The following is a 22,247-nucleotide window of genomic DNA, read 5'->3' as shown; positions in this document are numbered from 1 at the left end:
ATAAACCAATAACTAAATTAAAAGTAAGTCTCCTTTCTACTTGGCTCTCAGGATCTGGTATCCTTAAAGCCCATTACTAGACTTTGAACTTAAAAGAGCAAAGGAACAGGTACTCAGGATGAGCACCTTAAGTGTCGATCATTTTCCATCACACCACCAACTCAAACAGCTGGTCAACACATCTGCCCAACACAAAGGTCAGAGACATTTTTGCTCTCATCAATAGTGCTGCTGCTTGATTTTTCTGGGGCTTAATGGGATGGGGGCACTGTCAAGTACTCAGGGCTAACTCCTGGCTCAGGAATCAACAAATCAGGGATCCCTGATTTTCCCCCCACCCTCTAGTGCCCAATGACTGACAAGTGGTTAAAGAGATAGAATACATACAATGGAATATTAGTTATAAGAAAAAATAAAATAGTATATTTCACTGCAATAGGAATGAAAGTGAATAGTTCTATGTTAAGAGAAATAAGGCTCTTAGGTTTGAAATTATACTCCTAAACAATATAGTCTTGTATGTGCCAAATGAATCTCAATAAAAATTCTAAAAATAAAAAAATTAATCATAGGTACTCTTTGAATTATTACAGAAGCATCATTCAAACCCCAAGTCGTTTTATAAGCTACAAAAATGCTCTAAGAGGAGAAACCACTTTAGGCCGAGGCTGGAAAGACCAGGACAAAAATCAGGGGACTCACCCAAAAAGGCTTCCAAGAGGATTGATAGGCCCAAAGGCTCATCCAGAACCCAAGAGGTCGACTTCAGGGACACTCAGGGAGCTGAAAGGGCCGCTCTAGAATCTTGGAGGCTTTCCTCTCAATGGTTCATGAGGGGACCAGCAAAAAGTCTATTTACTCCCAAGGCAACAACTGAGAGATGTTTACACTTTATTTATTTCTGCCCAAAGCGACTGAGCATTAGTTTACTGTAACATGGAGTATCAAGGATTTCACATCTTATCCCCCTAAGGGTGTCATTGTACCAGGTCCACCAAGTTCATTCCTCCTATCTCCCCCAACTGTGCCAGCTTCTCTGGAAATTAGGAATTGGCTTTGTTGTTTCTGGCCATTGTGTGCGTCAGTTATTGTGTGAAAGAGTGAAATTATTTGATTAACTGTCATTCTCTTCCTTATTTCATTTAGCTTCATCCTCTTAAGAGCCTTTATGGTTTATGGACCACACCTGCTCAGGGCTTACTCCTGGTTCTGCTCACAAATCACATACATGTTGGGGGGACCAAGTTGGATGCTGAGGATGGAACCTGGATCAGCTTGCAAGGCAATCACCTTGCGCACTCAACCATAAAATCTCTCCCATTCTAAAAGCCCTCACAGAAGTCCCCCCCCTTTTTTTTTTACAGAAAGGGTTAGGGAAGATAAAAAATGAAGACAAGCTGTTTCCAAAACCCAGTATTTTATAGGTTGTGAATCAACACAACTGAGCAGTCTAGTCCTTCGGCAGACTGGAATGGACTAACTCTGGGAGGATCCTTTGAAATCTATTTAAATCTTATGGCAAAATTGACTATCTCTACAAGTTAGGAACCAATAATCTCGTATAGATACAAAACCTCCTCTCAAGCACTCTTAATTTTATGAGGAACTTTCGAGCTTTTTTTTGGTAACCCCAGAGCATCACTCCTAGAGGTGCTCTGGGGTTACTCTTGGTTCTGCACCTGACAGGCTTGGGGAGACCCATGGGATGCTGGGAATGGAATCTGGGTCAGCTGTGTGCAAAGCAGTGTCCTCCCCTCTGTCCGATCTCTTCAGCCCCCTTATTCTATTAACCAGTAATAAAGCTGTCGAACAAATGAAAAGCTTCTATTTCAACTTTCCACACACCCCTCTTGAGGCTGGACATGGATGGGTGGGGGTCCTTAACGTGGGCAGTTACTGATGAACTATGGAATAGGTCTGTGTAGAATTTTTTTCTATAATGGGCCAGGGATGTGGCTCAGTGGTAGAACTCATACTTCACCTCTGAGGACCTGTTTGAGCCCTCGGATAGCAAAAAAGGGCATATGTATATTTTACCATTAATAAGTCACACAATAATTTGACAAAGCATTTATTAAATGCCTACTGTATCCTTAGCACTGTAATAGGCCATAGGGAGTGCAGCGATACAAATGTTAGTTTTCCTGCCCTCAAGGAGCTTAGTGTAGTTTTGGGAATAAATACAAATGTGAAACTACAATGCAGGGTGGCAGAAAAGAATTACAAAGCAATGCAGTAGTAAATGGCTAGGCCCCAGGACAGACTCTGAGAAGTGCTAAGGCAGCACTGAGAGGGGAGAGTTCACTCAGCAGACACAAGCTGGGTTCTAAATGAGCACTGAGCAGGAGCTGACGCCCAAGAAGGAGAAAGGCACGAGGAAGGGCTTGTAGTCAGCCGCAGAAGGCCACAGGGAGTCTGGGTGGCAAAATCAAGGGGAGGAGATGGAGGCAGATGGAGAGTGAGGTGTTGGAGCCCTGGGAACCCCAAGACTCTGTGGAGACCTAGGAAGCTCATTTGGAACGTAACAGGGAGAGATCCAGAGAGAAGGGAAGGATGACAGTGACCTGAGCATCAGCTGTCATCTGCAGGTTCCTAGACAAGTGGGTAAGACAGGGAGAAGACAAAATAGGCAATTGGGAACAATTTAGGAAGAACATGCAGAGGGAAGGACAGAAGGGAAAAGACCATTCAACCCCGGGCAGGGAGTCTGCTGCGGGGAAAGTTGAGAAACAAAACTACTGAGAATATGGCTGGGAGGGAAGTTTTGAGGTCTATTTTAAGTAGTTTTGCAGGAACCTGTAAGCAGAAAGATGATCAGAGGGCGGAAACACTGTTACTGAAACACAGAAGTGTAAATGATAAAGAATAAAAATAAAAGTATAGGGGGAGGGGCAGAGCAATAGTACAGCGATAAGGCATTTGCCTTGCACACAGCCTATCCAGGACGGATGATTCGAATCTTGGCATCCATATGGTCCCCTAAGCCAGGAGCCATTTCTGACCACATAGCCAGGAGTAACCCTTGAGTGTCACCGGGTGTGGCCCCAAAACCAAAAAAGAAAAAAAAAACAGGGGGAAAAAGTGATGAATGAAAATGAGGACCTGGGAATTGTGAGTGGAAGAAAAAGGAGCAATAGAGAAGTCAGAAATTAAGGGAGGAAATGACCCTAAAGCATCCTACAAGCCAAAAGAATTCCTGAGATGCAAGAAAACACACAAGTGTGAATGAAACACATATTAAGATCAAGGGCTAAGGTGCTAATATTTATCCCTGGACGATTTCAAGGACATTTTGTTGGAGAGCCAAAAACAGAAGCTAGAGAGGTTTGAAGAACAGCTTCACAAAAAGATAGGATAAGACCATAGATTCTTGTTTGCAAAATCCATAAATAGAAACACATCTGGAGATGGGCCAGAGGCTGAAGGCTTTTCCTACTTTATGGCAGAGATGAACCCACTCACTATTTTCATTTTTACAGTCATCTGCCTAGCTTAGTGTACAGATATTTCATTTTCCTTCATGATTCCATTTTTCTCAGGCAGTTTAGAAAGGCATTCAGATCAATCATTTATCGTCCCCGTTACTCTTTGAAATGTCTTGAATGCAAAATTTACTTCTTGCCCTACAAAGTATTAAAATGAAAAGAACCCACACTTTAAAAAGAAATCAACATTTAAAGTTAATATAACTATAAACCAAGAATGGCAGTTTGGAATCAAATTTCCAGTGATTATTATGGATTTACACAATTTTGCTTTCCCTCTGCCCAGGGAGAAGGGACACATGATTTTCAAACACTGGCAAGGGTAGCACAGTGGTCAAAGCAGCAGCGGAGGCCACACTGCTACCAGCACATTACTCCTGTGAGCTCCTTCAGTGTTGTAGGCCTGGTTTCCACTGAGGACCTGTCACAAGCATGAGACAGGCTGAGGGCTCAGTCAATGTCAGCTTTTATATGCTAGCACCTCAGCAGAGTAAAGCAAATCGCTGCCTCTGGTAGTCAACCCCACCACTGCGCTGCATGGTGAAATTTTTGAGACTTGAAGTGGTGCACTGGATAGCAACAGCTAAGGAAACAGCACAATCCCACATTAGCTCTGAAACAAGGCACCTGCTGGTTGAGATAGTACAATGGGTAGGGTACTTGTTCTGCATGCTACCAATCTCGGTTTGATTTCCCGTACCCCAATTGGTCCAAGGCCACCAGGATCGAGTCCTGATTGCAGAGCCAGGACTATGCCCTGAGCACAACTCAATGTGCCACATCACCCCTATAACAAAACAAAACACCAAGCAGAACTTGCAGGAAAAAGGAGCTTAGTGCATGTCACTTAGGGTTTTAAAATAAGGTCCTAAACTTGATCAACAATGCTCTAAGGCTAAGCCAACTGCCGAGAATGGCTGCTACTGTGTCTGGAGAAGCAACTTTCTGTACTCTTTGACTTGTGATTTGGCTATTCCCACAGCAGAGCTGGATCAGCCAGTTTGCTCAGCTCAGTCTTTTCTCATCACAACAGTTACCTGTTAACTGTTCTGCACGCTGAATAAAAACCTCTGTAAGTAGCTGATGTGCCTGGGATTATTCAAATATGCTGCCCACCTCTATGGTTTATTCTGGGCAGCTGTGCTCTCCCAACTCCCAGATGGAGGTGCATGCATGTCTGTACCTGGGTGGATTCCGGGATAGCAATGAGCCTCGGTAATGCTGGGACATAAGGCAGCCCAGCCCTGTGGGATTCACCTCTGACAAGCTAAGACATGTCTGACTGACACATAGAGCAAGGATCCGGAGACAAATCTGTTTCTAGTTCTGGGAAATACAAATACAAGGGTTAAAATGATAATCCTTATGGAGGGAGGCATGCAGTGGGAATAAGAAAAACCAAATAGGGGCCGGAGCAATAGCACAGCAGTAGGGTGTTTGCCTTGCAGGCAGCCATTCCAGAACTAGCGGTGGTTTGAATCCTAGCATTCCCATATGGTCCTGAGCCTGCCAGGAGCGATTTCTGATTGCAGAGCCAGGAGCAACTCCTGAGCACCACTGGGTGACCCCAAAACAAAGAAAAAAAATGGAAAAACAAAATAGATGGGAAGTTAACTAAGGAAAACAGAATGACAGAGAAAAGCTAATAGGGTAGCAATAATTTGTTTCTGAGCTTTTCTTTTGGGGCCACACCTGGTGCAGCTGATGCAGAATGAGGCCCGTGTTCTGGCTCTGCACTAAGGAAACATTCCTGGTGGTGCTTGGGGTACCATATGGGACGCTGGGGATCAAACCCAGGTTGGCTACATGCAAGGTAAACACCTTACTTGCTGTACTATTGCTCTGGGGTTACTCCTGAATCTGCACTCAGAAATCGCTCCTGGCTTGGGGGATTAGACACTGGGATCGAACCAAGGTCCCTCCTAAATCAGTCATGTGCAAGGGCCTTACCACTGTGCTATCACTCTGCGACCCCCTCCCACAGAGATTTTGATGTTAGAGATTAAGGTTAGTTGTATAGACATAACTATATATGTATACACACACACACACACACCCAACAAATGGATGTTGAGAGGAAACTTGGAATGCCAAAATTGGGTCATTAAGACATAAGAGAGACTAACAGCTGTACACAAGCTTGGCATACAGTGGGTCCAGGCTGAATTCCAGCAACTACATTATCTCAGAGCCAGAAGTAACCCATAAGCTGCTAGGTGTGGGCTCTCCCAAAGTAGATTCATAAAACTACCATGAAATATTTTTAAATGTATACCCCTCTCAAGACAGTCACTGTGAAACTATGCAGCTTCTCTTGGAGTTTCATATAAAAATACAAATCATATTCTTATGTCAGAATAAACGAGGCCATTTCAGTTTTGAAAACTGAGTTGGAAAGAAGCAAATAGCTATGCAAATCTAGGTTTGAGATGGGATTTGAAATAGTTTTCTGATACAATGAACAATATGGCACTTCTGAGCAGGAGATTTCTGGAGAGAATTGAGGTTTAGGAAAGCAACAGCACGACTAGCTAGAAAGGCTAAACTGAAAGGCCAGCCCAGGTGTAGACACATAACCCGTGATGTATTACTTTAAACCAGGCTCATTAGGACAGTATCTCCTGGTATTCTGAAAACCTCAGTATAAAATATAGTACCTGCTAATACTGAATTTAATCTCATGCCTTTGCTGGATTACAAACGTAGTGTACCCAAACCCAGGAGAATGAGGAGTTGTGAGGTGAAGTACTGAACGGATTATTACTGTGGCCATCAAGTTACCCATGAGATGGAGAAAGGGAAGTGAAGCGTGGAAGTCGTCTTTAGAGATAGATGGGTTCTGGGTTCAGGGTAATGTCAGGATTGACGAGCCATTTAGTCAGGACACATCTCAGCCCGAGGGATCTAAGATGTAGTATGAGAAGGGGCGCGTACATTCCTTGTAATAAATTTTTGTCTTCCCTAAGCACCCTGTCTCCAATTGCTCTGGCGTGACAACTTACCTTGTGTAAATACCTATTTGCACCACAGTATCCAGTGGAAAAGTAGAACGGAGAACTAGAAGGTTCTAGAAAGCGCTAAAAGGCCTAACCATGCTCCAGAACAGCCAGGCCTACTCTGTACTCACCTCTTTCTCTGCACTATTACCACTATCACAACCACCACCAATTCAGCCCCTTTCTTTGCTGATAGCTTCTAGGGGTGTGATTCAAGGACTCTGAAGGTGATGAATGAGAAATAAAAGTAGGGGATGTTATTAAAAAGATCATACTCTGGGGCCAGAGAGATAGCATGGAGGTAAGGCATTTGCCTTACATGCAGAAGGTTGGTGGTTTGAATCCCGACATTCCATATGAGCCTGCCAGGAGAGATTTCTGAGCATAGAGCCAGGAGTAACCCCTGAGCGCTGCCGGGTGTGACCCCCCCAAAAAAAAAAAAAAAAAAACAAACAAACCATACTGAGTCTGTGGGGAAACATTGATTTCCACTGACTCTGAAGAACAATCAGGTAAAAAGACAATTAAGTGTCGACACCCATAAGTGTCTGTAAAAACTGTCTAGAACTAGGATCTCAGAGCGCGAAATACAAATATGAATGCCCCACACCGAGGCTGGTTCGTCTTCTAAAGCCACTTCTTGAATAGGATTGGGAGCACAGTGTGGTACCTAAAGGAAATATATGGGAGGGAACTCACAGAAGATGGAGAACAGCAGAGGCAATGGGATCAGCGCCTCTCAAACCTACAGCTAGACTCTCCCAAAATCTGCATCCAAATACCTTGAGCCACAATAAGCAAGTGGGTCTAATGCTCCTTCAAACTTCTAATAGTGGCCGGAGCAATAGCACAGCCAGGTGTTTGCCTTCACGCAGCTGAGCCAGGTTTGATTCTAGAATTCCATAGGGTCCCTGGAACCATTCAGGAGTGATTTCTGAGTGCAATGTCAGGAGTAACCCCTGAGTGCCATTGGGTGCGACCCCAAACCCAAACCAACCAAACTTCTAGGATCCAGTGGGACCTCGGGGGCCCTGCTCCCACCCAAACCACTCCATAGATGATTCGGAAGAGCCTCAAGGCCTTGGCCCAGGCTGTGTGTGTGTGTGTGTGTGTGTGTGTGTGTGTGTGTGTGTGTATGTGGGGAGACTAACTGCTACCTGCCAACCAGAACACCAGGCAGGGATAGGACGCCAAGGACCACTTTCTGCCTCTGAGCTTCACTGCAAAGCTTCTCTCCAGCCTGCACACACTCTCTGTTGAATAAAGCCCCCAAAAGGTGGGAAACCCCCCCCCCCCCGCCCTTTAAACAACCGAGGGTTCAGCCTTTTCTCCAGTGTGGATCCGCTGGTGCCGAATGAGACTCGACCGCTGGATGAAGGCTTTGCCACACGCCCCGCACTGGTAGGGCTTCTCCCCAGTATGGATGCGCAGGTGCTGGATGAGGCCCGTGTTGCCGTTGAAGGCCTTGCCGCACTCTTGGCACTTGTAGGGTCTCTCCCCCGTGTGGATCCGCTGGTGCTCAATGAGTCCCGACTTCTGGCTGAAGGCCCTCCCGCACTCGGGGCACTTGTAGGGCTTCTCCCCGGTGTGGCTCCGCTGGTGGCCGATGAGGTGCGAGCTGCGCCGGAAGCTTTTCCCACACTCCTCGCATTCGTAGGGCTTCTCCCCCGTGTGGATGCGCTGGTGGCCGATGAGGTGCGAGCTGTGGCTGAAGGCCTTGCCACACTCACCGCACTCGTAGGGCCGCTCCCCACTGTGGATGCGCTGGTGCAGGATGAGTCCGGCACTCTGGCTGAAGGCCTTACCACACTGACTGCAGCAGTAAGGCTTCTCCCCAGTGTGGATTCGCTGATGCAAAATGAGGCCCGTGTTCTGGCTGAAGGCTTTGCCGCACTCACCACAGCGGTAGCGCTTGACTTTGTTGTGGATGTCCTGGTGGGAGAGCAGGGCCGAGCGGTAGCTGAAGGCTTTCCCGCACACGCTGCACTGGTAGGGCTTCTCCCCGGTGTGGATCCTCCAGTGGCGCACAAGGCCCGAGCTCTGGGCGAAGCTTTTCCCACACTCATTACATTGATGTCGACGGTCCTCGGTACTTCCCCGCTGTCTCACCAGCTTGCCTGGCTGGTCTCCGGCTTCTCCAGGCTCATTGAGCTCGGCTGCATCACCGTTGCACTTGGCAGCAGGCTCCCCAAGGGCCTGGATTCCAGGAGGCTTTGCCTGTTTTGACACTGCTTCCTTGGTCTCAGTCCTGCCTTCAACATCTGTAATAAAAAAATGCAACCCAGAAACATCTACTCAATGTCCCTCCCCACTCTCCATGAAAACAATAAGAATCAAAATAAGGGGCTGGAGAGATAGCATGGAGGTAAGGCGTTTGCCTTTCATGCAGAAGGTCATTGGTTTGAATCCCGGAGTCCCATATGGTCCCCCGAGCCTGCCAGGAGTGATTTCTGAGCATGGAGGCAGGAGTAACCCCTGAGCGCTGCCAGGTGTGACCCAAAAACAAAAAACTGACAAAAAAAAAAAAGAATAAAAATAAAAGGGGATACACAGTAAGCCTATATGATGCGATCTAAAAGATCTTTTTGTTTTTTTTGGGTCATACTTAGTAGTGCTTATGGGTTATTTCCTGGTTCTGTGCTCCAGAATCAATTGTGGCGGGCTTGAGGACCATGGGTCACTGGGTTCGAACGTGGGTCAGTTGCATGCAAGGCAAATCTGGTTGTGCTATGGCTCCTGCTTAGATCTAAAAGATTTTATGCAATCTGAGAGAAGGAGAAATGTGTGATATGGAATAGGAGAAAGATTTCAAACTGGCAAGTTCATTACTGCCTTGCTACAAAGAATAAGTCCTGGATTGGAAAATAAATCTGCTTTTCTTCTTCAGTGATGCTTCAGATAACACAGTGGTTGGGCGTCTGTGTTGCAAGTGGCTAACCCAAGAAGGACAGTGGTTCTAATCCCAGCATCCCATACGGGTCCCCTGAGCCTGCCGGGGTGATTTCTGAGCGCAGAGCCAGGAGTAATCCCTGAGTGTCACCAGGTGTGACCCAAAAACAAACAAACATACAAAAATTGGAAATCTCAATCTCTCCTGGGACTAGAATGAGAGTATAGTGGAGTGTTTGCCTGGCATGCAGCCAACTTATATTTGATCTCAGGCACCCCATATGGTCCCCTGAGCACTCTCAGCAGTGATTCCTAAGTGTAAAGGCAGGAATAACCGCTCAGCACTCTGGCTCTGACCCCCCAAATCCAATAAATGAATTAAAAAAAAAAAAAGAAAAAGAAAGAGGAAAACCAAATCTTTCCTTACCCAGGGAGAACATGTGTCTGTAATTCTCTGGTCCGTCATCTTTATTCAGAGACTTCTGTGGTGGATCAAGAAGCCATTCCTCCCGAATGAGGGATACAGCCATGTCCTCAATCTTCTCTAAAGTCTGAAAACAAACAACCAAACAACCAGACAGAATCCCCCATTTGGGGACTGGTCTGTTCCAAAGTTCAAACTTAGACTGTCACCAAGATTCACCAGTGCTGACAAGGACCTAAGAGTGGGAACGTTCTTTGGGAGAAAAATCTCCTTCTACACAAAAGAATTTGGGGGAACGTTCTTGAATGGCAACTGCCACCAACCGTCCATCCGGTCATGAAGCAGATGCCACAAAAACAGCGGGGAGAGCTCAGGGATGCCGTGAGATTTCAAGTCACCTGGAATCCGGCTGTAAGAAGTGTCGCTGTCATCTCCTGGTCCCCAGGACTTCTCTTCTGGGTTTGGGCCATACTCTGGGCAGTGGGGATGGCTGAGAAAGGAGAAAGAATCTGGTGAGGGTGACCAACCCTGCCCCGTAGCTCTGAGGACCAGCACTGACCCACTTGGAAGCTGTGAGTTCAGTTTTGAAAATTTTGCTGACAAAATGCTGATGCCTTCAGCTCTGAGAACTTAATCACTATTGCCCACAAAGTATCTCCACTTTAATATCCTGCTCAGTCTGAAGCTATACATCAGAAACATAACACTGGAGCTGGAGAGAAAGCTGCATGGCGAGCCCAGGTTCATTCTTGGCACGACTGGGTTCATGCACCAAGCTGGGAACAGTCGCTGAGTGCTGCCAGGTGTGGCCCACAAACAACGCATGCCCTGGCTTCCTCCCAGACAGCTTCTTCTCCATCGCCAAGGCTCAGTTCCACCCTGGTGTGGGATCTCGTTCAGCCCTAATCTCTGTGCACACTAGACAGGAGAGTTAATCTACCTCTAGGAATATGATTCCTTTCTAAATTGTTTATCAAAACTGCTACCTATAGATATCCAAGAATGGACTGCCAAACTGAAAAGTCTATGCTATTATTCTTTTGTTTTTGTGCCATAACAGGTAGTGCTCAGGATCAGCCCCTGTGGGCTTAGAGGACCTGTTGTGATTCAACCAGGGACTGAATCCAGATCAGCTATATGCAAGGCGAGTGCTCTACCTGCTATACTAACTTTTCAGTCCCATGTTACTATTCTTTATTTGGGGGGGGGGGCACACCCGCTTGATGCTCCTGATTATGCTCTCAGAAATTGCTCCTGGCTTGGGGGAACCATTTGGGATGCTGGGGAATGGAACCGTGGTCCGTCCTAAGGCTAGCGCTTGCAAGGCAGATAGATGCCTTACCTCTAGCACCACCACTCTGGTCCCCCCAGGATACTTGAGCAATAGGCTTGAATACTTTGAACCATAATTATAGTCATGTGCCGCGTAACAATATTTTGGTCAACATCGGCAAATTTCATATACAACAGTGAGAAGACTATACCACTGGGTTTGCTTAACTATCTTCTATAAAGTTTGCACAATGACCAGAAGATCCTATGACTCAGTTCTCAGTAAGTATTTCTCTACTGAGGGATTAATAAAAGAGATATATTATCACTGAAAACATTTGCTTCTTTCTGTTATTTAAATTTTGGGGGTTGGATTTTAGGCCACATGGGGCAGTGATCAGGAGTCATTCCTGGCAGACTTGGGATCATATTGGATGCTGGGGTTTGAACCTGGGTTGAACTGCATGAAAAACAAGTGTCCTATTTAATGTACTATGACTCTGCCCATATATCTCTTTCTTTTTTTAAAGATTTTTGTTGTGGTTGTTGTTTTTGGCCTGCACCTGGCGGCGGTGCTCAGGGTTTATACCTGGCAGGCTTAGGGGACCATATTGTATGCCAGGGATTAAATCCGGGTCTGTCCCGGGTCAGCCTTGTACAAGGCAAACACACTATTGCTATCACTCTGGCTCCTCTAAATAATTTTTCTAAAATTCATTTCTAGGGGCTGGAGAGATAGCACAGCAGCAGGGTGTTTCCCTTGCATGCGGCCAATTTCAGGATGGAAGGCAGTTTGAATCCCAGCATTCAATATGGTCTCTTGTAACCCCATCTCTTCCTGTATAACTTGATCTTATCTGCAAGACTCTCCCATTCCTGGGAGGGGTCTTGCTATGTGTAACTTTATAGCAAGACCATCCCATTCCTGGGAGGGGTCTTGGGAAGGTAATAAAAGGTTTGGCCTCAGGGGCAGAAAGAATTGAGATTTGTATTTACCTGGATGCAGAGGTAGCAGGAGGCTAGAGATGGCTGATAAAGGCTAGATACAGGGCAAGCTAAAAATAGCATCCGTGAATGGTTATAATATAGAAGTCATACACATTGGCTAAGGCATGAATAAAGCTGATATTTCCTGAAGCCTGCTGTGAGTGAATAGCCTTCTTGCAGCCACCTGAACTTGCAGACCCGCTGGTTAAAGGGGAATGGAGCCACATGGCTGGGGCTAAAGAACAAAGGCCTCCATCTCTATCTAGCCCATTCAAAGGACCTCTTTATTATTAAAAGCAACAGTCCCCCAGGCCTGCCAGAAGCACAGAGTACAGAGCCAGGAGTAACCCCTGAGTGTCACCAGGTGTGACCCCTAAACAAAATAAAAAACTCCCCAAAATAAAATTCATTTCTACAGAACAAGCTACTGTAATCTGAAAAAAAGAGAAAAATGTGAGGCAAGTATGAGGTAAGATGGAAATATCTTGTTCTACAAAAAATAAAAAGGAAAAGGAAAATGTCAAAAATTCACAGGAAAGGGGCCAGAGCGGTGATACAAGTGGTAGGGCATTTGCCTTGCACGCACTAACCTAGGACAGACCTCGGTTCAATCCCCTGGTGTCCCATATGGTCCCCCAAGCCAGGAGTGATTTCTGAGCTTAGAGCCAGGAGTAATCTCTGAGCGTCACCGGGCATGGCCTAAAAACCAAAAAAAAAAAAAAAAAAAAAAATCACAGAGGACAAGATGGAAAGATCTCCTTTGGCGAAATTTGAGAAAATTTCAACATCAGAAAACAAAATTATAACTTTATCAATCTGCACTAATAAAAAAAATATAGAAGAGGGGACACCTTAACAGTAGCAAATGTAGATGACCAAAAAAAATCATTCTGTAGCCATCTCTGTGACCAATGACGATGTCACAAGCAGGTTGGGATACAGAGATGGTGCAGTAGGTAAGGGACTTGCCTTGCATGTGGGTGACTCAAAATCTCTCCCCAAATCCTAATGGTCCCCCCAGCCTGCCACAAGTGATCCCTGAGCTCAGGGCCAGGAACAAGGTCTGAGCACAGCTGAATATTGTTCCAAAGCAAACCAAACAAAAATACACACAGAAAGCTAAATATGAACTATGGTTATGTATTTTAACAGTGATAAATGTACTGTAGTTATAAAAAAGTGTCCTTGTTTAAGGAAATACATATCCTTTTAAGTAATTATAAATATACTGGGGTAGTTAGAAATGTGTGAATTAAAAAAACATATCACTAAACTATTACTTATGATTTCACCTTGGGGGAAGAGCCTGTATTTGACGTTTAGACAAACGCTTTTCAATCTAGATCTTAGAACTGACCTATAAACAGTCACTCATATTCCTGATTCTCTTGTTTGCGTCTGTTTTGGGGCCATACCTGGCAGTGTTCGGGACTTACTCCTGGCTCTAAGCTCAAGGAGCACTCCTGGGGGATTCAGGGGACCTTATGGGGGTACCAGGAATTTAACCTGGGCTAGCTACAAGCCAGACAAGTGTCTTATGAGCCATACATCTCTCCAGCTCCTTGTATTCCTGGTTCTCTAGAACATTCCAGCTCCCTAATGCCCAAAGCCTATTGTCTTTTTTCTCTCCCTCACTCCCCATTCAAAAGCCTCTTCCCATCTCTCTCCCGTCAATACAACTGCCTCCTCACCTCTCCCGTGAGGCCCATGGACCACCGGAGCTTTCTGCTGCATTGCTGCAGGCTGGTGCTGTGTTCCTTGGGGTGCAGGGTCTAAATGGGTCACTTCATCCCAGAGGAGCCGATGTCTGTGAGCACGAGCAGAGACCTAGGAACAGTGGGTAGATGCAGGACCAGAAGCTCTTTGGGTCATGAAACAAAGCCTGTCAGAGGACAGTCCAGAATCCCACTGAAATCTGAGGGGTAGGAGAGAACCCAAATGGGCCAAACAGACTTAGCAGGGCGCTGTGTGCTCCCTACCAGAAAGTGGAAAGTCTCTACTGCCGCTGTCCTGGGGCACCCCTCACTCATACTCTGCATTTGCAAGGTTGGGGTGAACAACAATGGCTTCACTTTTTTTTTTATTTTTGGGGCACATCAGTTTATTCCTAGCTATGCGCTCAGAAATTGCTCCTGGCTTGGAGGACCATATGGGATGTCGGGGCATAGAACCGTGGTTCATCCTAGGTTAGCTGTATGCAAGGCAACTGCCCTACCACTTGTGCCACAGCTCTAGCCTTGACTTCAAGTTTTAATAAAGATGGGGCACACAGTACTGGGGTGAAGGCACTTGCCTTGCAGGCAGCTGGCCTCGATCCCATCCCCAGCACTGTAATTAGGTCCCTGGAGCACTGCCAGATGTGTTCCAAATCCCACCCGACTTGCCCCAGCAAAAGAACTAAAGTGGATTAGACGATCTGAATTCTGGTCACTGAATTTAATGATCTGAGTGGCCTTGATAATGCAATTTCAGCTCCTCATGTCCATGTTTATATCTACTACAGGTGTAGTGCTGCTGTGTAGTAAAAGCCCCACCATCCCATGATAACTCTGTGGGAATGCTGGTGAGGGTAAATTAATCTGATTGGCCTAAAATGAAAGGACTCTGTTCATTATACATTTCACTCAGCAGTCATGCCTCCAACCTCTATTCATGATGTTAAGGGATCCTTATTAATGTTTATTCTTCACAACAATGCAACAGATCAGATGACTACAGGAGGACTAGAGGAGTTTGTAATAAAGAGTGGGGGAACACTATGACAATAAGAATTGGAAAGGATCACTCTGGACAAGAACGGGGTTCTGGAAGGAGGGAAAGTGATAGGCATGATAGCCCTTCATTAACAATATTGCAAACCAGAGTGTCTAATGAAAAAAGGGGGGTGGAGGAGGGAGGGAGAGAGAGCAAGAGAGCAAGAGAGAGAGGAGAGCGAGCAAACGAGCAGTGAGAATGCCTGCAACAGAGACAGGCAGGCAGGGAGTAGGGCTGGAGGGAAACTGGGGACATTGGCCGTGGGAAATGTGCCCTGATGAAGGTTTTGAACATAATATACTGAAACTCAATCAAGAACGACTCTGTAACTATGAAAAATAAAAATACTCAACAACTGGGGCTGGAGTGAACAAAGTAGGGAGGGCGTTTGCCTTGCACAGGCTGATCTGGGGATTCAATCCCTGGCATTCCATATGATCCCCCAAACACTGCCAGGAGTAAATCCTGAGCACAAAGGAAAAAAAACCTCGACCTTATTATGAACAACTTTTTCACCATGGTATTTAAAATCAAGTAATTGAAAGGCAACTAACAGGGCCTGATAAATAGCATGGAGTTAAGGCATTTGCCTTGCATGCAGAAGGTCGGTGGTTCGAATCCTAGCATACCATATGGTCCCCTGGGACTGTCAGGAGCGATTTCTGAGCATAGAGCCAAGAGTAACCCCTGAGGGCTGCCAGGTGTGACCCCAAACAAACAAACAAACAAACAAACAAGACAACTAACAAAAACAGATCCTACATCAAATATCCTATGCTCCAACGGTTTCTCCTCTCATGCAACCAGAGCCTCTGGAGCTCTAGAGTTGGGATCAATGTTTGCCCTCCATGTCTCCGCTACTTACAGGCCGGCCAAGAATATTGATCTGCCGCTCCAGCCCCTCCAGCAGGGTTACCACGTCCTCCCCACTGTCCAGCGGATGCTCCTCCGCCAGCACCTGCAGCTGGGTGGGCAGGATGCTCAGGAACTGCTCCAGCACCAGCAGCTCCAGGATCTGCTCCTTGGTGTGCAGGTCGGGCCGCAGCCACTGGTGGCACAGGGCTCGGAGCTGGATGAGCGCTTCGCGAGGGCCCAAAGTCTCCTGGTAGCGCAGCTCCCTGAAGCGCAGGCGGAACTGCTCAGGGCCAAGAGAGTTGCTCCCCAGCGGGCCAGATTCCTGGTCCCAGGCAGGATCTTCCTCAACCTTGACGATGACAAGGTCCTGCTCAGGAGCCGGGTCTGCAGAGGAGGGGGTGAAAGGCTTTCTGGATTCCGAAGCCATAGAGCAGACTTCCTTTCTAGCACCTTCTTTTTCTTAAGAGTCCTGGGGGGAAAATGACAAAGATCCTAGTGATTTCATCAGACCTAATAATAAGCTCTTCATCAACAACATGGAGTTCTTGACTCTCATTTAAGTGCTCTTCTCCTTGTTCTAGAAAGAAACTCTTTCTGCTTTCACATTCCATGATGGGGCTGGAGTGACAGTACAGTGGGGAGGAAGCTTGCCTTGCATGCTGCCTACCAGGGTTTGATCCTCAGCACCCCATACGGTCCCCTCCAGCATGTATGGAGTGACCCTGAATGCAGAACTAGGAGTGACCCCTGAGCACTGCCAAATGAGCACCTCTCCCAAACCAAACTTTTGTTATGTTAAGCCCATACCATGGCTCAGGTAACCATTTTGCATATGCACATCTGTATTATGTATACAAAGACTGGTTATCATTCTCCTTTTTGGAGGGAGCCGGGTGGTAGGGGGCATGCAGGCTGGTGCTCTGGATCACGGGCTCCCCCTGATTGCTTGCCCTGTGAACCCTTGCTCTGACTCTCCAATATCCTGACTTATAAGAATTTTTTCTTAAAACTGGAGCGATAATCAAGTGGGGGTAGGATGTCTGCATTTCACTAGACAGTCCAGGCAGGGTTTGATCTCCTTCCCCAAATAGCAAAGAGTGGTCCTTGAGTGCAGAGCCAGGAGCAAGCCCTGAGCATAGCTGGGGGATAGGTAGATCATAAAACAAAAAATTAAAAACTAACAGGGCGCATGTGGAAGATGTTTATTGGTTAAAAAAAAAAAAAAAAAAAGTCAGTCCATCCTTAAAGCTAATTCCCATCTTTAACCCTGAAACTGCATGAAAGCGACTCAAGGTGTCCAATTCAGCATTCAGCTGCCCAAGTAGTTAAAAGAAAAAGTTTCAGCCGTGCAGTTATCGTGTGAACACTTGCTATTTTCTGAGAACCTTGCAAAAACAAACAAACCAGAATAAACGGAAAAATAAGATGTTTCCGTGGTGACCTGGAGCTCCCGAAAGCAAAACACACCTTTTATATTTTTTGTACATATGTAATTTATTAACAGAAGATAGACAGTGAATACTATTACAAACTATAAAATTCCACCATACATACAACTCTGAAACAGTATGAAAAAAAGTTATTTTTTAAAAAACATTTTAGTCATTTTCTAAATACCAGCATGTAAACTTGCCTATATGCGTTACAACTTACCAAAAATTTAAAAACACACCTTTTGAAGAAACTACCTGTCCAAGTGTCAGAAGTGCATAATTGCTCAGTGGAAAAAAAAAAGAAAAATAAAGAAAACAAACAAGACAAATCTGGCTGAGGACCCCACTAAGAGACTGGCAAGGCCAATTTCCCATTTATAAAGGAGACAGACTGCAAAAACAATAATAAAATAATGTGGGCCCGGAGAGATAGCACAGTGGCGTTTGCCTCGCAAGCAGCCGATCCAGGACCAAAGGTGGTTGGTTCAAATCCCGGTGTCCCATATGGTCCCCCGTGCCTGCCAGGAGCTATTTCTGAGCAGACAGCCAGGAGTAACCCCTGAGCACCGCCGGGTGTGACCCAAAAACCAAAAAAAAAAAAAAAAAAAATAATGTTATAACATAGTATATAGAAATACATTAATTACTAATTAAAATAATTTTATTATAAGCATTACTATAATTAACATATAAGACACACAATTAATTATAATTAACATTAATAAATCAGCAATAATTAATCAATATATTATAATTAATAACAATAAATTATAAAATAATAAATATCCCAGCCCAGGGAAGAAGGCGAACCCCCTTAGAAGAGTTCCTTGCAACAACAACAAAAAAGAAAAACAAGTTGGGGCCCAGACTTTGGGAAGGACCTCGGGGTGCCCCCCCCCCCCCAGTAGCACCCCCAGTTCCAGGCCCCTCTGGCTCGACTGGGCTGCGGCCTGCTCAGGCCACAAAGCGTGAGTACTCACCAAGTCCCCCTGGCGTTCCTGGGGGGTGCAATACGTGCACACGCACGGAGCAAGGGCGCGGGTTGCAAGCTGCGACTGCCGCGGGGTCGCCCCAACTTCCAAGCCAGCGGAGCCCCTGCACCGGCCCAGACACAGCATCTTGCCCCCAAGGCACTTCCGGGGGCTCTCTAGGAATCCCGGAGGTCCGCGCGCTCTATGGTCGGTGCGCGAGGGGGCCTCCGGGCCTCCAGCCGTGTCCCCCAGCGAGCCGTGTCGACTGCGCAGCCGCAGCCGCATCCTCGGGCGCGGGTCCCGGATCACGTGACCCCAAGGGATGGGATAACGGTTTACCTCCTCCACCCCCCTTCCCGCCTGTCCAGCGTGCGGTGTTGGTGGCTGGAACTTGGGGGAACCCTGGGCGTGGGGATTCACTGCACCCCGCTTTACTGGAACGTTTTCTCCTAAACATCCCCAATCCCCACTTGTTTGGGGAATTCTTCTTAACCCCATTTTAGAGCATTTAAAAAAAAATTCTCTATGCACAAATAAATGCACAGAAATACTTTAAGCACATAATTTGCAAGTGCAGCTTCATACTGATTCAAGGTTTCATGCTTTTCAGGTACAAACACACACAAAATGTCAAAACTTTGATTCATCCAGGAGAAAATCCTGAGCACAACTGGAGTTCCCCCCCCTCCCCCAACACCCTGAAAAGTTCCAGGCCAGAGACAGGTATGTGTCCTCCCATAACAACAACAAAACAATTTAAAAAACATGTTGAAATGTTATGGAGATGAGTCACTTCGAGGGAGGAGCAGGCTGGGGGACCATATGGGATGCCGAGAATCAAACAGGGTCCCTCCCTGGTGGGCCGCATGCATGGCAAATGCCCTTCCGCTGTACTATCTCTCTGGCCTGCTCCTGGGTTTTGTCCTGGGTTTAGGGCCACACCTGGCCACCGGCTGACACCTGGGTCTGTGAATCAGGGGTCACTCCTGTCAAACCTGGGTTGCATATATGCTGGCCTCATCCACTGTACTATCTCACCCACTTTATGCTTTTTAAAAGATTTCCCAGGGTGAGGTGGGGGGGGGGGTACCAGGAAGGTGCTCAAAAGGCTGGAGCATCATCTTTGCATGTGGAAGGATGAGGTTGGATCCCACAATGGTCTCTGAGCACTTGTTGGATATGAAGACATCTAAGAAATAAGTTTAGCTGGAGTTGATAGTCCTAGAAGAGCTGGGGAAAGAGATGATTTTAAGCCTCTTAATTTGGATTACCTGAATGCAGGCAGCAGCAAAGAAGGCTTTGTTAAAGAGGATCTGGTATTCACTCTGGTCTGCCATCTCTCTCGGAGGAAGACAATCCACAGAGACTTTGCCTTAACTTTTTCTTTCCTTCACACACCCCTCTTTGAGATGTAAAAGATCCACTTAGGCTTGATTAGCATTAGATAGATATCTGCCCTTCCTCTCTTATTAATTGTCCCTGAACACAGTACTTGAAGGACTGTCAGGGACTCAGTCAAGGAGGCTGGGAGCAACCCCAAGCCTTTCTTTTTTTTTAATCCTTACAGTGCCCCTGCTGGGCTCTCCCAAATACCTCCCGTGAGCCAGGAGCTGCAAGCTACTCTTCCACCCCACCCCCAAAAGATCATACAAACTTAATAATTAAATAAGCTATCTAGGGGCCGGAGAGATAACATGGAGGTAAGGCATTTACCTTGCAATCAGAAGGTCGGTGGTTTGAATCCTGGCATCCCATGTGGTCCCCTGAGCCTGCCAGGAGCGATTTCTGAGCATAGAGCCAGGAGTAACCCCTGAGAACGGCCAGTGTGATCCCCCCCCCCAAAATAAAAATAAATAAATAAATAAGCTATCTAATTATGCCTCTAGGGCCAAAATTTAACAAAGAATAAACGTCTCCCTATATATAGCATGGACATCCATTGTTCAGTGTATCCACGTCCAACCTCATAAAGGTGTGCTGTATAGGTGTAAAGAACTAGAGTTTACCTTGCCCCCCCCCCCAATATCCCAATGTGGTAACAGTTCTGCACCTTATTTTATATTTTTCCTAGGATTAGTTGCTGAGGTTGTATATAAAGTGCTTCTTCCATTGTTTTTGTTTTTGTTTGGGGGCCACACTCAGCAGTGTGCAGAGATTACTCCTGGATATATATGCTCAGGGACCAGTCCTGGCAGTGTTCTGGAGACAAATATAGGGTTCTAAGGCTCGAACCTGGGTCAATTGTGTCCAAGGCAAATGCCCTACCTACTGTCCAAATGATCTGGCCTCTCTATTATGTTCTTTTAAACATACAAAATGGGCTGGAGTGATGGCACAAGCAATAGGGCATTTACCATGCACAGGCTAACCTAGGATGGACCATGGTTCGATTCCCGACATCCCACATGGTCCCCAAGCCAGGAGTAATTTCTGAGCACATAGCCAGAACTAACCCGAGTGTCACAGGGTGTAGCTCAAAAAGCAAAAAACAAACAAAATGGGGCCGGCGAGGTGGCGCTAGAGGTAAGGTGCCTGCCTTGCAAGCGCTAGCCAAGGAAGGACTGCGGTTCAATCCCCGGGTGTCCCATATGGTCTCCCCAAGCCAGGGGCAATTTCTGAGCACTTAGCCAGGAGTAACCCCTAAGCATCAAACGGGTGTGGTCCAAAAAACCAAAAAAAAAAAAAAAAAAAACCCAAAACATACAAATCATTGAGCTTTTTCCTTTCTCTCTTTCTGCTCTTTCTTTCTCTTCTCCCCCCTCTACTCTCCCCTCCAAATTTTTAGAGATGAAGTTTTAATGAATGCAAACTGAAGTTTCAATGACTTCTATAGTACACCTTATATAGAGATATAATGGGATGATACTTACATAAAAATCAGTAAATATACCATAAAAGTTTAAACAGACATCAGAATTTCTCCCTACTGTAGCATGAGTCAGAATTTCCTATTTAAGGCCGAGTTAGAGCCTATTGTATGTTCACACCACATATTGTCCATCTACCTGTCATGGAGTGAAGCTTGATTCCCTTTGGGCTCTTGTGGAAAGTGATTCTATTAAAAAAAAAAAAAAACATGACATATAAAACACCGCATAGTATTTAATTGCTGCTATGTGTCATACATTGAATTTCTTTCTTTTTTTTTTCCTTTTGGTTTTTGGGCCACACCTTGTGATGCTCAGGGGTTACTCCTGGCTCCTTGGCTATGTGCTCAGGAATCGCTCCCAGGGGCCAGAGTAACAGCACAGCAGTAAGGCGTTTGCCTTGCAGGCGACCAACACAGGACAGACCGGTTCCAATCCCAGCATCCCATATGGTCCCCTGAGTAACCCCGGAGCACCGCCGGGTGTGACCCCCCCCAAAAAAAACTGCTCCTGGATCAGGGATATCATTACTGGCACCCAGAGTAGTAACATTCATATTTTTGTGAGGCCTAAGTTACTAATCTGAGAACCTGCTTTGTCTTGGTTACAGCTGCCAACACAATGCTATAAACTATTTTCGTCTTTGACAACTTAATGGGTAAGAAAGGTTTTAAGGTTTTCCCTACCCCTTATCTTTCCTTCCTTTTTCCCTTTTCCTACACATACATTGGCTTAAGATTCCAGCACCATTCTGTGGACTATCTGGTGCTGTTGTGCATATGTAAGCACATAGTGTGTACGTGTGTGCTAAGCAGAAAATAAAGAGAATGGAGTTTACAGTGAGAAGAAAGTAATGTAATTTGAAAGAAGGCAGTGACCACGGGCCTCACTAATTAAGTGACATCTGGACAAAGATGGAGAAAGATGGGTGAGAGAACAACCAGGGGAAGATGTTTAGGTGGAGTAGATAATACAAATGACCAGTTGTGCGGTTGACATATTCCAGGTATGGAGGGAAGTTTGATGATCAACCTCTTTAGCTGAACACTCCCCTTGCACCCTCAGCGCTAGGGCACATTCTATTCTGGAGTTCTCCCTTTTCTGTTCTACCTCTACTGTGACAACTTCATCTTTCAGCTCCCCAATTTCTACTCTTCTGATTTGACAATAAGTCAATGGTGCATACGCACACAAGACACACATAAACCGGCCCCCCTCCAATATAGAACAGTAGACTCGAGAAGGGGAAACAAGTGTCAGTGGCCTTCCATTCATCTTTATGTTATTTTTATTCAGTGTTTCCCACAGGTAGCT

At 46.0% G+C, this 22,247-nt stretch overlaps 1 protein-coding gene across 1 annotated transcript; it reads right to left on the bottom strand.

Annotated features, from left to right (window-relative positions):
• Window positions 1-7,573: 7,573 nt before the first annotated feature.
• LOC125996168 (zinc finger protein with KRAB and SCAN domains 8-like) lies at window positions 7,574-16,114 on the bottom strand. The gene is made up of 5 exons (XM_049765115.1): window positions 15,673-16,114; window positions 13,745-13,880; window positions 10,193-10,284; window positions 9,798-9,921; window positions 7,574-8,742 (listed from the first exon to the last, which is right to left on the bottom strand). Exons 1-5 carry the CDS (start codon window positions 16,087-16,089, stop codon window positions 7,784-7,786), a joined length of 1,728 nt encoding a protein of 575 aa, XP_049621072.1. The 5' UTR covers window positions 16,090-16,114; the 3' UTR covers window positions 7,574-7,783.
• Window positions 16,115-22,247: the final 6,133 nt, after the last annotated feature.

The sequence above is a fragment of the Suncus etruscus genome, chromosome 18 (genome assembly GCF_024139225.1).
Source record: "Suncus etruscus isolate mSunEtr1 chromosome 18, mSunEtr1.pri.cur, whole genome shotgun sequence".
Lineage (NCBI taxonomy): Eukaryota > Metazoa > Chordata > Mammalia > Eulipotyphla > Soricidae > Suncus > Suncus etruscus.
The sequence above is the reverse complement of the archived record's forward strand: the minus strand, read 5'-3'. Positions and strand labels throughout refer to the sequence as shown.